The following is an 18442-nucleotide window of genomic DNA, read 5'->3' as shown; positions in this document are numbered from 1 at the left end:
TATGAACATTCCTCTCCTCCACCCTCACTAAACGAACATTTTCCTAAAGCTTAATGGGCTAATTTATATTAATACTAATTAACACGAGCGCTGCATTATTTATGAGGTACACTACACAAGCAGGACAAAGATATATAGAGGCCTCTTAGGGGAGAAAAAGATGGAAACCTTTGATGCACAGCTACAAAACGCCACACTATTATTTACAAATTATCAGCATCATTTTTCCTCGACGGCTGCGGCGCTCGCTAATTAACTGGCGCATACGGAGAGGTGGAGCACTCAGATAGGGCCACAGTTCCAAAAGCATTTCTGTGAAATTACATTTCTAATTTCTTAATTACAGTTATTTTCCTTCTCACACATGGGAGAGATCCAACTCAGGAACACGGATGAACACAGTTAATTTTATGCCTTTCTTTCGCTCAAAGCCGAGCGGAACGGAAGCCATTTTCCGTGTCACCTGCGCATTTCAAAGCCCAGGTTTTATTCTTTCAAAGCTTTTTGCCACTCGTCAGAACCTTAATAATTTCAGTCAAAATAAAAAAGTGTGCGTGTAAGGTTCAAATGGGCCAGTTGTAGCTCTTTCATCAATAATGCACTTGAAAACCTGCTTCTGTGTAGTTGAAATATATATTTTAGTAATAACACAACACTAGACCCAGACAAATCTTCTGAATGTTTTTTTGCACTGGTATTGAGGGAATTCTAAGGAAATATGTGAAATAGAATAAGACATGCTAAAAAGTGGTGAAATACATGTTTATAATCACTAACATTATAGTTTTTGTTGATATTTTGATTTTTCCCCCAATTTAATTTTATAAAGTTTTAGTAGTTTTTTAGAAGTAGGCTTTTAAAAAAAAAAAAAAAAAAAAAAAAAAAAGTATATTCATAGTTTAATATTTTTTTTATTTATTACTTCAGTTATTTTAGTACTCCAAGTTAAACAAAACAAAAAATGAGAAATGTTGCAACCAAGTAAAATAAGTTATAATATATATATATATATATATATATATATTTATTTATTTATTTATTTATTTATTTTTTCATTTAACATTTATTATAAGCAACATTTATGTTATGGTTTTAGTTTTAGTTAATAACCCTACCTGAAACTATCACATGCTTAATGAAAAAAACATAATTAGCCAAAACAAGTGTGTAAAACTAACGCAAATATTAAAAAATATCTACAAAAAAAAAAAAAAAAGTACCATGGTATGTCCATGTTGTTTTGGATATGTACCATGGTTATACTACATTTTTGTTTTCTTTCGTGTACCATGCAAACACTGCAAATACTTTTACTTTTTTTTTTTAGACTGACAAAGAAATATTCTTAATTGGAAGGAGCACTACACCTGCCCTGGGTTTCAGTCGTCACAGTATTGTGTTTCTCCTCGGCCCTTCAAAACTTCTCTGATCTTCTGAAGTGGACAAAGAGAGACGGAAGGAACGTTTGCAATGTAGAGAGGGATTTGGACTGAGACAAAAGCCTGTGAGAATAAAGCCCTCCTCTCTGTCTGGACGTCTGGCGGACCTCAGACACACACACACACACCCTGAGCCCTCAAACTCATGCCAGCTCATACTTCTGCTTACAGCGGAGCCCTGGAGTGCTGAGTCCAGTCCAGATCCACTACACCAAATGTCCCAGACACTCATCCGCCAGACACGAGACACTTATCTACGGCCTAAACTCTGAGAATCACTTCCCAATGTTCAGAAGAGCAGAAGTGCTGTTGACAAGCATGTCAACATTGCTGGACTGAATTCACACACACACACACACACACACACACACACACACACAAAAAAAAAATGCTGCATTCGTAAATGTAGGTGACAATCTAACACTATGTTTAGGATCGTTTATTTTCAATTTAAATGAAACTTGTTCATATCACGGTTCATTTTTTAGCCATTTTGACATAGAGACAGGATAGGTCATACCACTTGTAAACAGGAATAACTGCAATATGCTTAAAGGAGAAGTCCACTTACAGAACAACAATTTACAAATAATTTACTCATCCCCTTGTCATCCAAGATGTTCATGTCTTTCTGTCTTCAGTCGTAAAGAAATTATGGTTTTTGAGGAAAACATTTCAGGATTTTTCTTCATATAATGGACTTCAATTGTGCCCCTGATTTTGAACTTCCAAAATGTAGTTTAAATGCAGCTTCAAAAGGCTCGAAACGATCTTTTAAGCACAAAAGCTCATATAGCACAGGCTCTGAGATGTGCGTTTACGACACTACGTACTATCGAATCTCGTCGAAAGGTAACGCTGAACTACAGACCCAGTGCTTACAAAGCAAACACGCACAAACTTGTTCATTTTAGCAAAATATAATTAAAATGTTACGTGTTACCTCCCTAACACATCTACTGCTTACACAAACGTTGATCACACTACAAACAAGACAAAACTTTAATGCTATAAGAAACAGAAAAGATTAATTTATTGTTTACCTGGGTCTTTAGTCTATGATTAGCTCACCTCACCTCTTATCTGACAAGTTTTCGGGTTTGAGTTGTTCATTCATCACATGACAGCCCCATAAGATGAACGAATGACTCGAAAAACCCGAAGACTCGAAATAGGTGAACTAATTCCAGTACAGAACCTAATAGGATGTTGCACATGCGCGACTGAACGAATCACTCCCCAAGACGACTCGTTCTTCCTGAGTCACATTAAAGATCCGTTAAAAATGAACGAATCATTCAAGAACGCGCATTCCAGAGCCTGTGCTAAACGAGCTTTGGTGCTAAAAAGTATACACATTTTTATTTTTCGAAAAAAAAAATGACCGATCGTTTTGCTAAATCGTTTACCTTTCTTCCTCGGCTGGGAGCCTTTTGAAGCTGCATTTAAACTACATTTTGGAAGTTCAAAATCGGGCACCAATGAAGTCCATTATATGGAGAAAAATCCTGAAATGCTTTCCTCAAAAACCATAATTTCTTTACAACTGAAGACAGAAAGACATGAACATCCTGGATGACAAGGGGGTGAGTAAATTATTTGTAAACTGTTGTTCTGGAAGTGGACTTCTCCTTTAATTAATGCTTAATATAGTGGCTGTAGAAAAAAAGTCACATCTTTCAGCTGAAAAAAGCACATTTTTCACATTTTTGGTAATAACATTGCACAACCTGGGGTATGTATTCACATTAGCTAGAACAGAATGAAAAACGTCAGTTGAAGAGGAATGGTTTTTGATTGTTACAAATGAAATTGTTAGTTTAATACTGTAGCTAAAACATGCAAACATGCTTAAAGGGACAGTTCACCCTAGGGTTGTGCCGACAGACGATAGTATCATTTATTGACGATAGTCAGAGATATCGCCTGTTGCTTTGACGATAGTAAGACGATTATTATTATTATCTGTCAAAAATATATTAGGCGGCTAACTTTAATGATGCAGTGCACAGAGCCGCTTCTGGGACGGTTCAGAAACTTGGCTGGTATAAACACAAAAGCACAAATCACGGTGAGCGGGAGGGGGTGTTTTGGGTGGGAAGCATGCAATCTGTAATTGCGTGCAGCTGCTGATGCTTGCAAAAGTGTCCAATCGCTTTCTTACGTGAGCCGTTTTTCCCGGTTTTACTTTCAAAATCGATCCTGTTCAGCAAGGTGGGGAGAGGATGGAAAAGGGGGGAACAGTAACTCATTTTGGGGGGAATGGCCACCCTTCGCGCCGCAGACGCATGCAGTGTAAATAAGGGGTAAGAAATTTATTCATCATCCAGTGATGTAACTATTGTATTCACTTATGGTACCGGGAGTGTTTTTTAAAGTGCTTAAACTCGCGCTAGGCTAGGCTAGTCAGTGATGATGTTCACTGATAACATAAATGTTCGTTGCTCGTTTTCTGTAGCTGCTTTTTGAATAACTAAATAACTAAATAAAATGTAATCATTAATAGCCTTATGCTGGTGTTGGTTCATTTATCGGCAATGAAACGAAGTTAGTAAATAAATTAATTAATTAGCACGATAATATTGTTTATCGGCAATCTCACAGGCTGACGATAGGACGATATGAAAATTGAGCACATCCCCCAACACTAGTTCACCTAAAAATGAAAATTATGTCATTAATTACTCACCTTCATGTCGTTCCAAACACAAACTTCAGAACACAAATTAAGATATATGAAATCCATTACAGTTGAACCACTGATGTCACATGGACTATTTTATCAATGTCCTTACTACCTTTCTTGGCCTTGAACGTGTCAGTTGTGTTGCTGTCTATGGAGGATCAGAAAGCTCTCGAATTTCATCAAAAATATCTTAATTTGTGTTCCAAAGATGAACGAAGGTCTTATGGGTTTGGAAAGACATGAGGTTGAGTAATTAATGACAGAATTTTCATTTTTAGGTGAACTAACCCTTTAAATGTAAAACATGCTAACATGCTAAAAATACTACATTAAATGATAAAAATAAATAAATAAATAACATTATAAATTAAAATTCACATTAAATATTATAATTTTACAAATATTACATTTTTAAAAATTCACTTAAATATTACTATAAAAAGAATTCTATTAAATAAACAGCATTGCTTTTCAGCTTTCACAGTAATTATTCAGAAAAAAATTGTACTAAATGTAATGATAGCATTACTAATAATAAAATTTAATAATCGCAAATTTATTAAATAAATTAATTAGATGTAGCTGCATATTTGCAGTAAGCCACTATCTTAGTAGGGGCGAACAATAGATCCGTGAGTCCACAGTATAACTTTTTCGTCCTTTATTTCCATAAGATCAACAGTTGCAAAACAGCTTCATCGCTAAACATTAGCACCTCACACATGAACACCTGAACACACGATCTGAAAATTGCATCCGCTTCCCCTTACTGACTCCACCTACTACCTTACCTCCCTAAATCCATAATAGCAGTGAAATAATAAGAGTTCTCATTCACAAATTCATAACATTCAAAGCAAACACACAAATAATACACAAATAATAATTGTCAACATACACTAAATTATATTAAAATGATCAAATTAGTCCATTCGATCCCAAATGAAAATAGGAAAAGAAATTGCTCCAACATTAGAGATGCTTTTGATTATTAAAATTTAATGAAATGTACGCTTTATTAAAAAGACATGAGGCATGCTTTTTGTTTCATTTTTTTTTTAACCATTAAAACTAGAAAAATTATAATGGATAGAAAACAACTGAAAAATTAAAAATGAAAAAATGAATTTGGGAAAAATATAAAAATTCATAGGGCCCTATAATACCTCTGAAAGACGTGCATTTTGACCAAATATATTCTAATGCACGGATGGAAACAGGAACATGTGATAACTGCTAGGCCACGACTCCGACGATCCAGTTACACTGCTCATCTGGTTTTCATCGATGCATCACTTTACACATTTGTGCACATCATCGCAACCCGACTCCTGTCAGCAATCACAAAAAGATTTCATAACACACTATTATTGACACAACACTTCATTTAAGATGGCTCCATTTCCTCAAGTCTCAACCCCAGAAAAAGAGCGAGGAGGAACGGTGGGGGGGGTCTCCTCCATTCATTCCCCTCACCGCTAGACCGTGACCATATCATACCGGCTCCATTATCAAGAGTTCAAGCCCAGAGTAAAGTCACGCTTACGAGTCCCTCCCAAATCGCTCATGTCTGTTTCGCTTGAGCTGATGATAAATTAAAGCCTGAGAACAATAACAACAACATCGGGAAAAAGCGCGCAGGGAGCAGAGTCAATACCCGTCCGCTAGCGCCCTAAACGGCCATAAATTAAAACCTACGGACCACACAGGGGGTCAGGATCTTTTCAACAGCATTTTTCGCCCGCGACGCTTCACAGCCGATTGCTTTTTAGGAATCTTTGAATTTACGGTCGAGGTATGACGGGTGGCCGCGCAGAGGCCGGTGGGAGGAAGATCACGGCTAAATTGACTGGATGAGACGAGACGGCCTCTCCGGTCCAGGCCGGCTGTGCGGTGTTAGTTCCTGCTGGGCCTGGGTTTCAGATGCCATCGCTCCTGCCAGCTCCAAGACCATTATTTTCATCCATCAGCTCCCGCTGAATATTCATCAGCTCGTGCGAGCGGCCCGACCAATGGGGCAGTGAGCCTGCTGGGGGTTAATGGCGATTGGATGAGGGGGAGTGCGGTAATCAAATCACACAGCTTTTCACGTCTCGGCTTCTATAGAGAGCAGACAGCAGCACTGCTGAGAAGCAAGAATGGCTGTTAATTAATCTTGATTAACCTATTTAATTAGCATTAAGTGAGATTTTAAGGAGGCCTCACTGTAATCAGTTTAAAAGAACAATCCCCATCTAAAGCCAACAAAGAGAAGGGAAGAGAGTGACGAAACAGGGCTCTCATCTTACGCGCGTTATCTTTTACGCACACGAATCTCGCTAGCCCTGAAGAGGGCTGATTTGTGCTACTATGGAGTGTTTAATTACTCCAGATGAAGCACACAGACGTTCTAATCCCTCCAAATGTCGGAGATTTTTCCCAGCGTACCATTACCATGGCTACCCACTCGTACACACATACACCGTCTAAGCGCTACCGCCTCGGGCCAAACACATGCAAACGAACTTCGGCACACTGCTGAAGTCTTTTGTCCGTGACATACCATATAAAAATTATCTAGACCGGCACGCGGGCACATCTTTCAGAATAAATATCGGCCGCAGATAGTGTGCAGTCGTTAAAGGATAAAATGATGATCACTGCGGCTAAGAACGAAATGATCAAACTCAAAGGATTGTAATTTAACACTCTTAGACATTAAGCGATCAAGGAAACTGATATACGCTGATGATTGTTCTGCAAGTCAAATCAGATGATTCCAACACAGATCTGTAAATGATACAGCCATAACACAGAATCGTTTTTTTGCTGTTGCATGATCAGAGCTTGAGGAATTTATTACTACAACTGTCACAACCGTAAAGTACTTTATATGTACTACATATCTGTTACTACAAATTAGCATTAGTTGCAAAGAAAGAAATAAAGTGAAATGTTGGGAATACACATTTTTTACAAATATATATGTTATCAGTACTAACTATATTAATATACATATTTATGTATTGACAACTAATTATTAATATTAATAATAATTACTAACTATATAATGTAACTAAAAATAGCTGGAATATACCATTTATACAACATATATTATCATCATCATCAAGCATTAGTTGCAAATACATAAATAAATGTTGGTAATACACATTATTTACAAATATATATGCTATAATTATTAATAATAGTAATATTATTTATTATTTACAACTTATTATTATTATTATTATTATTATTATTATTATTATTATATCATCACCATCATAATCAATATCACGACAAATTATCATTTGTTGCAAACACACATAAATAAATAAATAAATGTTGAGAATACACATTTTTTACAATTTTACAATGTTATTATTAATAATAGTAATATTATTTTTTATTTACTTTTACAACTAACTATTATTATTATTATTAATAATAATAATAATAATAATAATCTTTTGTGGTAACTTACAATGGCTGGAACACATACATTATTATTATTATTTTTATTATTATTACTATTACTACTGTTATTATTATTATTATTATTATTATTATTATTAATTAGCATTAGTTGCAAATAAATAAATGTTGGAAATACACTTACAAATATATGTGTTATTAATATTAATAATATTTGTATTTATTTGTTTACAACTAATTATTAGTAGTAGTAGTAGTAGTAGTTGTTGTTGTAATATATTATTATTATTATTATTATTATTAATATTAATAATAATAATAATACTATAAATTAGCATTAGCTGCAAATAATTGTTGTGAATACACATTTTTACAAATGTTATTTTTAATAACATTTTTTAATTAATTTTAATTAATTAATTAGGCTATTTATTCATTCATTTACTTACAGCTAATTATTATTATTATTATTATTACTGTTATTGTTATTATTATTATTAATATACTTTTTAACATTATTAATTATTTGTTGCAACTAAAAATTACTGGAACACACAATTTTTACAACATGTATTATCATGATTATCATGATGATGATGATGATGATGATGATAATGAAGATGATGATGATGATGATTATTATTATTATTATTATTACTACTACTACAAATTAGAATTTGTTGTAAACAAATAGATAAATGCTGAGAATACACTTTTCTACATTTATTATTATTATTATTGCTACTACTACTACAAATGAGCTCCAAATAAATAACGTTTGGGAATACACATTTTTACAAATATATATGTTCTCATTATTAATAATATTAAAATTAATATGATAATAATTTTTATATTCATATTAATATTATGTATGTATTTATGTATGTATGTATGCATTCATTTACTTACAACTAATTATTAATATTAACATAATTAATAACATTAATAATAATAATTAGTTGTAACTAAATATTAATATTATAATAATACCAATTTTACAACACGGATTATTACTATTATTGTTATTATTATTGTTATTATTATTACCAAAGTCAAATAAACAAGTAAATAGTAATTAAAAATATTGAATACATGTAAAAATATTTCTAATGCTTCTGGTTAGAAAACATACATCGTATCTTGGCCTTAAGTACCTCTTCAATGAAAAGATCATCAAGCACTCAATCAAATACTTAAAAAGGAAATCAGTTCTGCTCTAGGCCATTGATTTTCCCTCCTACAGACTGAATCAAGAAACTAACGTACAGGTGCTTAACATTAAAAGTCAAGTTAAACAGCAGAACGTTCTGTTAAAATCAACAAGTCTCCAGGACTACTCCACTCCTACTCTGCAGTAAGTACACAATCACATCCTCACACTCAACGAAAGCTCAACACAAGTGTAAACTGAGATATGCCACAAGACAAGACAACAAGACAAATTGACAAAGATTTTCACAATGGCAACCTTTCTGGTTTGATATTCAGCGAGTGAAACTGATGTCATTGCGAGCGGTTTAAACACAGAATTAGAAGTTGAGAACGCCACAGGCTGATACACATAAGACATCGAACATCGAAACGACAAGCCCTTACAGCAGTAACACTCTACTCAGTGAGATATGAACACCATCAAGGTTTCAGGCAAGACTAGACCAAGGCAGTCTCAAACGTATCTTAACACGCTCAGACAATGTGAATCAGACCTGAAGTTAAAAAAAAATTAAAAGACAAGAGTTAAAATCTAGCAAGCCTGTCAAGACACAGCAAGCTACAAGAGCGTGAATATCAGCGGTACGGCGAGCCTAGAGCATGTGATTGATTTGAGGCCGGTCAGTCCGTCTGCCTGCCCTCGGCCCGTGATGAATGACTGGAGCTTTTAATTAACCTCCTGCACACACATCAATATTATTCACACACATTACTTCATTCTTCCTGCTCTCCCATTACATTGTAACCTTTAAGATACAGTTTTAGGGCTGTTTTTGAAATACCATGAGAAATGAAATATTGTAAGAACTGTGTAGAAAGTTTAGCAAAAAAATCTATAAAGGAGTGTTTTTGCTTTGCCCTTTTTGCTTTGGTTTTAATCTTGTTTTTGCACAAGTGGCTAATGCAGAATGTTTAAATCTGGATGAAAAGAAGTGTCTAATCGTCTACCCTATAAAAGACCTCTAGAGGGCAGAAAGGAACAAGTGTGCTGCACTACTCATCGGCCCCTAACCATAAGGCATGGCTGACTCCAGCCGAAAACAAGTCGGCAGCACAGATTCAGATGAATATTCTAACATCTTTCTCTGTTCATATATTGATGAGAGTGTTGACTAATGTACCATTTTTTGCCTCCAGTTGAATGTGAATCAGAGCTGTGAGCATATCATTAACACATGCAGGCATCTGTGAGCGTGCAAGCACGTGTGAGTGTGCTGTGGAATGTTTCAAAGGAAAAGTAAATCAGAAATCTAAAAAAACTTTGTGACTTTACAACTTCAGCAATAAAACCAGAGCACATCTTCACACCAGTCAGACTAAAATAGCAGGCTGGTTCTTTAGCAGCACTTCTGTTTCTTTGTGACATTTCCAAGACATTTTAAAAAACGTTCAAGATTGAGTGAGGACTGAAACTTGGGTTCACACAAAATTTTAAACTGTTCCATCATTTATGTTCCAAACCTGTATGACTTTGTCCAGAGGAAAACAAAATAAATAAAAGGTTTCAGGGAATACTGTAGCCACTCTGTTCTATGCAGTGGAAGTGATAGGAGACTTTTAAGTCTTTTTCAGCCACATAACCACTTTGTTAGGAACAACAACAGAAATTACTTAAGATTTTTACTCAAAAGCAACTTCAGTACATTCCTTATGTAAATCTATTATGTATCTTTAGCATATTGTTTTATGGACCACTACAAACCTGCAATTGCGAGAAAGTCAGAATTGCAAGACATAAACTCGCAACTGTGAGAAAGAAGTCAGAACTGCAAGATAAATTTGGATTTGTGAGAAAAAAGGTCATAATTGTGAGATACAAACTCATAATTGTGGGGAAATAAAAGTCATAATTGCGAGATATAAACTCGGAATTCTGAGAAAAAAGTCAGAAACTCAGAATTATACGAAAAAAGTCATAATTGTGAGATACAAACTCGCAGTTGGCAGAAAAAAAAAGTCAAAATTGCAAGATATAAACTTGCAATTACAAGAAGAAAGTCATAATTGTGAGATATAAACTTGGAATTCTGAGAAAAAAGTCAGAAGCTCAGAATTGTAAGAAAAAATCAGAATTGCGAGATATAAACTTGCAATTGTGGGAAGAAAGTCATAACAGAGATACAAACTGGCAATTGGCAGAAAAAAAGTGAACATTGCGAGATATAAACTCAGAATTCTGAGAAAAAACGTAAGAAACTCGGAATTGTAAGAAAAAAAGTCATAATTGTGAGATACAAACTCGCAACTGGCAGAAAAAAGTCAGAATTGCGAGATATAAACTTGCAATTACAAGAAGAAAGTCATAATTGCGAGATATAAACTCGGAATTCTGAGAAAAAATAAGCTCGGAATTATACGAAAAAAATCAGAATTGTGAGATATAAACTTGCAATTATGAGAAGAAAGTCAGAATTGTGAGGAAAAATGTCAGTTGCGGAACACAAACTCGCAATTGCGAGAAGAAAGTCATAATTGCAAGATATAAATTCGGAATTCTGAGAAAAAGTCAGAATTGCATCTTTGCATCGAACTGTATCTCAATTCTGACTTTTTCTGAGAATTGCAAGTTTTTTCTTGAAATTCTGACTTTATAATTTGCAACTGTGAGTATAAATATAAATCATCAATAAATTATAAATATAATAAATTTGTCTTGTGAAGTGAAAAGCTGCATGTTTGTAATATACAAATTTATTAAGATGTGTTTAACTTCAAAACGTTGCTTCCAGCTAAACTACAAGTCGTTTATCCATAATATTGTTTTCGTCAGTGAAGTAGTCTTCTTGTTTGAATCAGGAGAGAAATATGCACAGATCAAGCACCGTTTACAGTACAAGCAAAAACAGTTGTAAACAAACATGTTGGTCTATTTTGATGTGAGAAAACCAGAGGAGATGGACATTTTCACTGAAAGAAGCATTATTATGGATTATGGACTGGTATTTAAGCCAAAGTGACAGTTCTGAAGTTAAAACACCTTATTGATGGATTTGTTTCTAACAAACATGCAGCAGTCGGGCTGATTATGTGTTTATAGTTTTCCATTTTTGGCGAACTATTCTAGTTAAGCACTAAAGCATTATGTATTAATGCTTAAGAAAGCAGTTTAACACTTGTGAGTGTAAGCACAACAGGCCAACGCAAACACATTTTATAATCTGCCTTCAGGTTGTATGTGTGTTAACAGTTGAGTCAGTGGTATGCTAGCTTCATTACAGAGGGAGTGGCGCAGTAATTACCAGAATACGGCTTGTGTTTTTGTTGACACAGAGGAAGATCCGACACTCTAACAAGACGAATGGCACATTCCACAAACGCAAACACGCACCATATGTGGCAGCTCTGAAAAAATGATTTTAGAAGTACATTCAACAGCACATACCAGCTTTAAAGACTTTACTTTATAAAAATGTTGTTTTGAAATGACTTAAACTCTGCAGCACTGCAAAGAAATATTCTGAAAGAAAGAAAATCCTACTCCTGGCTTACAAACAGCAAAGAATAATTATTGGATCACCAGGATACAGTAACGCAGGCTGTGACATTTGGGAAGTTGTCACCATGGCAACATCACTACAGTGAGAGCTCATTCCTCATCCCGGTCTGGATTTATGAGTAAATACCCGCTCTAACAGAATAAAGGCACAATACCATCAGGGGACTGTGTGCCAGTGTGAGTATGGAAGAAATGGTGAGGAGTGAGTTTATGCCTTAGTGTACACACGTGTGAGCACACATGAAATGCAGTCAGCTATGCCACAGAATATTCACACCAATTAATGTTCAATAACAAAGACACCACCAATGTTTCCTGTTCGCTAGAATAACTTCACCACTAAATCTACAGCACCACAGGAAAGGAAATCAGACTATTTTAACCGATTTGTAAGCCTGCCAATTAAATGCAGTGGTCTTTTTAATTCAAATACCATGAAATAAAGACAAGACAATGTATTTCTATTGTGATATTGTCACTGGCTGTACTCCAAAACAAACATACAGAGCAAATAGTGTAGTAGATTTTATTCTTGAACAGGTTATTTTTATGAATCACTCAAAATAATTAAGTTATCAAGCCACAGTTTTGTTCATTTAAGTTTCTAAAAAACTTAAATTGGTGTCAATACTTAATATTTGTTAATTTACTACTGTGTATTGGAAGATAGACATGAGCAGTTTCTCTGCAGTAAGTTTTTATTTAAATTGTAAACTATTTTGAATTAAAACAATTTTTCTTCTGGCTTAGTCGGGCAACAATTTATTAAGTTAAAATTTTCACTTTCCCTGCCACAAAAAGTAAACAAATAAATATATCTGCAAGCAGCAATTACCACATTCAAGCGCTTTTGTAAGCACATATTTTTTAAAAAAGACATTATTTAGTAAGCCTGTAACCACCTAAATCAATGATTTAAAAAAGCATTTTTGGCAAATGCAGGTAATTTACCATACAAATATAATATCTTTTATAGGGCTAATTAATGGCATACAAAATAAAAGTTTGCATTAGCCTCATATGTGTGTGTGTGTGTATTGTGTGTAAATTATGTATACAGAAATACACACAAATTAATATATATTTTTAAGATAAATGTTATTTATGTACAAAATATTTGAATTTATATATAAGAAATTATATTAAAAAAATATAATAAACATATATTTGTAAATATTTCTGAATGCATTTGTATTGTTATATACATAATTACAGAACACGCATGTATTAGGAAAACATTTATTTTATAATCGCAATTAATTATTTGACAGCTCTAATTTTTTAACAGTTATGACTGTTATAGCGGCAGCTGTGGTCTGATCTCCTTAAAACTTTGCATGCTTGTTTAGAATCGCCTGCCGCATGTGCTCAGCAGGTTTTGTGAATTTTTGAGTTTTCCTTTAGGCTTTATGGGACTTTGGGTAAATTTGGACAGGACCCTTTTCTAAACTACCCCGTTAGCTTCCCAAAGGGTAAATTTCAACTTTTTTTTGATAATTATTGACCTAGAGATCCAGAGAATTGTACTGCAGTGCTTTTTTTCAGCCTCTGTTAACCTTGTCTAATAGGTGCTCAAACTTCAGCTGCCAATGCTCTCCAGAGAATCTCTTTCTGCACTGGTTTGGTTCCAATTTGGGCGAAAAGCCTAAGACTAGCTCGCAAAAGTAGGTTTTTGAAAAAATCCAAAATACCTGAAAATGTTGTCGTTTTGTCCAGCCAAGGATTCAAACAACATAAGACACTTAAGCCCGCGACTGATGGTTTAGGAGTTATGAGCGATTTCACACTTTTGATCGCTGTAGTGCCCCCGTCATTCCGATTTGGGCGAGACCTGGTGACGTTGTCGGTGGTGTGAGTACTACCATCCCTCAAAGTTTCAAGTCTCCACGACTACGATATTGGTATGCACAATTAGTTTCACTTGGAGATTGCTGATCCTTAGCCATTGCAACAATTACAATACAGGGTTTACGCTCTTGAACCACTTAAAAAAGTTACTATTTTCATTGTTTTTGACCCATGAATCCTTGTATTCTATTTAAAAAAAAGGTTGTTACAACACCAAAAATTTACATTCCAGTAAAATGTCCCAATTCTGATTCCAATTTCATTTTCATATCAAAAACTACTAGCTTAAAGACAAGTCAGTAACAAAATAAGAACAAATAAACGAATTACAAATAGCAGCACATATAAATATGAAATATTTATGTGAAAATCATCAACACTTTACATATTTCAGGTAGGTCTACTGTAGTAGGTATGAAATACTACAGAAATTGAATTAAAAATGTAAAATAACTGCATATTTAATGTATAATTTAAATTCAAGATTAATTCTTATTAAAGCTACAAAAAATATTCAGAGATTAGTGAAGGATTTTCTCTTTTTCTTGTTTGATAAACATGAATGACAATCTAAGCATAAAATACCTGCTGCTGTATAATAAAACTAGCAAGTTCTCTTTTGCATCTTCTTGTGCTTTAAAATGGCTTGAATGTTTAAACTGACAAGACTTAAAAATAGTGCACATGATATACTTTCGCAACTGATCAGGCCAGTGACAATTGTATCAATTGTCCCAAGTGTGTTTCACGCTGACCCCAGGCCATCGGGTAGTGCTTATTGTCGAGTCTTGATATGTGAACAGCTTATTATTCAGTGCTGCCTGCTGTCTATAAGTGTGATTTAAAGAGACAGGTTTCCTGTAGTGTACAGGCATGATTAAACACATTTGTTTCTTTTTAAAGCATTGTTTTAATTCATCTTCAACTGTATTAAAATTAACACACTGACTCAACAGCCTTTTTTCTTTTTCTTGTTTTAACAGTTAGGACCAATTATAGAAGGCCTGAACACTGAAACACTGGGCACTATCATCTCTAAGTTAATAGTCCCACTCATAATCTTTAAATCATGACAATTTTTCATCTTTCATATGCAAATTATTCCTCAGAAATGGGCTGCATTCCCTGTGGCTAAAGCCTATAAAACACTTCCACACTTTGATTATAAAGCAATATCCCAGAAATCATCTTGCTCCAAGAGAGAGAGCATGCAACCCGTAACGCCTAGTGCCTTCACTTCTATTAATTAGTGTGCAGAAATCAAAAGCTTTGCATCTGATGTCTGAGAGAATTCAATTAAGAGGCAAATGCCCTTTTGTGTTATCGAGTTAGGAGCGGCCACACAGCTCAATATAATAACCTCCATACAGAGAAAGGACAAACAGAATACCCCGAGGGCTCATTGGAGAGACCACTTTTTCCTGAGAGAGGGTGGTCCAAATGGCCTCCTCTTAAGCAAATGTCAATGATGTGATTTCCATATGAAACCGTGAACCTTATGCTGCGCTTCCATTATAAACAGAGAATGACAATCATGTGCATAAAAGGTTAAAAATACATTACGGTTATAGTTTTTATCATAACCTCCCAAGTACTTCACATTCAATAATGTATATTTAACATTTTCCACATGTTCACAACACATATATCTGGTGCATATGGCATTGCAACCTAACCTGTGATTTTTTCATATTCATGTGATTTCGTTTTCCATAAATTCTCACATTTTCTCACAACTTCTCAACAAGTCCTCTCACATTTGTAAGAGTAAATGTGTTCTGTTGTTCTTTCCTGTTTCGTTTTCTGACATTACAAACGAACGGCAGTATTAACAATACATCAAATGTTACAAAAAGCCAATGTACCCAAGCTAATGCTTCACAGATTTATTATTTCATTCCTATTGGACCAAACACCTACACACTGAACAAAGCCAATGAAAACCTTGTATTTGACAGATTTCTTTATGAGTTAGGTCAGCATTCCCTGCACCACTGAAGCTACAGCACCACAGCAAAAGAAATCCTATGCTACTCTAGATGTAAACTTCCAACCTAAACTGAAGGACCAGAAACCACAACATGAAACAAAAACATCTTCTATTGTGTTTTCACTAGCTACAACCAAAAATAAATATACACACTGTAATTCTATTCACATAAGAATGACTCTCATGAACCAGATGAGCTTTCATTTCATAAGTCACAAAGTATTCATTGAGTTCTGAGTGGATGCTAAATTAAAATCTGATTTGTTTACAGAACTGTTTGAAAAATATTAAAACTAAATCTAATTTTGGTTTGTAGTTAAGACCAATCAGGATTTTATAAGTTAGGTGGGTGGAAAAAAGAACTCCCTAAACACTGAATTAGGTTTAATGTGTAATGTAGGCCTTAATGTTTACTCCAGTCCGTTGAGGATGCAAATTATACTCTAAGCTAAGACATTCATGTATGTTTAAATGTCTATGATTCAGCATTTCACAATATTTATGACATTTTGAGCTTGACATTATTCTTCAGAGGATGTAATATTAATACCCGACTGTTTCCTTGAGCCTTACCTTGTCCTTGTCCTCCACCAGGTCTGTTAGCACATCATCAGGGTCCAGTATTCCCCCATCACAGTACTCAACATGGTGAGTTCGTACCAGAAAATCTCCCTCCTACAAAACAAAACCATCAATATTAACAATCAGCAAGCGAACACTGACCTTAGGCTTATCAGTTACCCAGGCTTCCCACAGTGTTGTCTAAACTGTAACTATTCTCTAAAAAAAAGCCGTGACTTGATCCTGCCCATCAGGGGTAACAGTACTCAATGTGTTTGTGCTAACTTTAGAGCAGCATGCATCAGGACACTCTGATGTACAAGCAGCATGGGACATCTTTCATTACAGTGAAAAGCCTTCCCACACAACTCCTCTACAACCATCTCCTACAGGGGGAGTGCCACAAGGCTCTATCATAGGCCCGATGGACTTTTCTGATTAATGCTGACAAAACACAAAGCAGAACACATCAACCACAAATCATCCAATCCTTATGAGCTCAAAACCGCAGCCAACCAGGTCCCAGAGACCAGAGTGATGTAACTCTAAATCTGAGCTCCAAATGTCAACTTCAGCTCATGCCAAGAAGTGAGGTATAAACAAGGCATCAGCACAACAAATGGCTTAATTCCATCTTGCGCCTGATCTTATGTCAGTACATCTCGCTTTTTGGCTGCATTCATGGTGCGTGCTTACTTAAAACAAAGCAAGTGAGAGTTGATTGATGTCAGGCAATGCCATGTAGCAAAGCAGAGGAAGTAGTAGTGGGAGGTATGTTATGCTTAAACAGTATTTGCCTTGGCACTGAGTAACAACAAAATTTCATTGAAAGAGTGAAACCTGACTTTGACATGGGCCTACCCTGTTTATCTTGGCTTTTGTGGGACAGCAGAGCTGTCAGCCTTCACCAGACAAACGGAGAATGTCTGTATGACTCATATTTACACAATTTTTTTAAAACATAAAAGCCCAGTCTTTCAGCACTACAGTAAAACAGTCACAAGATTTCATCTTCTCTCAATACATGCTGACATACATGAACATATACATGACCTAGACAAATATACAATGTTTAACATAAAAGAGATAAAGAAAACTAGACCTTTTGGACAATAGAGAGCCAAATCTACAGATACATCAATGTTGCCCTACAAAAGTACACAGAAAAGTTTTTGGCTTGGCTCTACTGTGCGCAGACAGAGAGAATACATAAATTTCATATCAAATCAAAACACTACCTACAAAGAATAACCAACACGACAAAATTGAACATCATAGTTTCAGCTGCTACTTTAGTTAACTAGAACAACCAAACAAACCAAGCATTGGTAAGATGTGATGGCTGCAAGAGGACAAATGGCAGCCGCACAAATTGTAGCTGCTCCTAAATGTTTAGAAAATAACAATTAATACGATTTCTTTACCAAGAAAATGGACCAAAATGCAAATCTACTTTCGTTTGTTAGACTTACAACAATTAGTTATGTGATAGCACTGACCAGTGATAATAAAGTGTGCTTGACAAATGGGTTATTTTGTAATCATGTCAGCCCTAAATGCACTGAAATATACACTCTGATGTTCTGGGACAGATTGATTCTTTGTATTGGCAGGTGAGCGAACATCAGAGCTTGAAATAGGAATTTGGTTCTGCTTAATGTGAGCTGACCAAGTGATAAATATCTCCACTTAGCATACAAACCTGTTTTCTTATTTTTCAAATAGATAAGCTAACAAGATTTAGTGGGAAAAAAAACTATGCTTGAACACCCCTGTCATAACCATTATCTATA

General features: G+C 34.9%; 1 protein-coding gene across 1 annotated transcript in view; it reads right to left on the bottom strand.

The window, feature by feature from the left end:
• The window catches only part of pard3bb (par-3 family cell polarity regulator beta b), a 386633-nt gene that overhangs the window by 348939 nt on the left and 19252 nt on the right, over positions 1 to 18442 (bottom strand). Inside the window, 1 exon segment of the mRNA XM_051118598.1 lies at positions 16662 to 16763. Within this exon segment, the coding sequence (XP_050974555.1) occupies positions 16662 to 16763 (102 nt within the window).

The sequence above is a fragment of the Labeo rohita genome, chromosome 9 (assembly GCF_022985175.1).
Source record: "Labeo rohita strain BAU-BD-2019 chromosome 9, IGBB_LRoh.1.0, whole genome shotgun sequence".
NCBI classification, from domain to species: Eukaryota; Metazoa; Chordata; class Actinopteri; order Cypriniformes; family Cyprinidae; genus Labeo; species Labeo rohita.
This window is presented reverse-complemented; position numbering and strand designations above follow the sequence as displayed.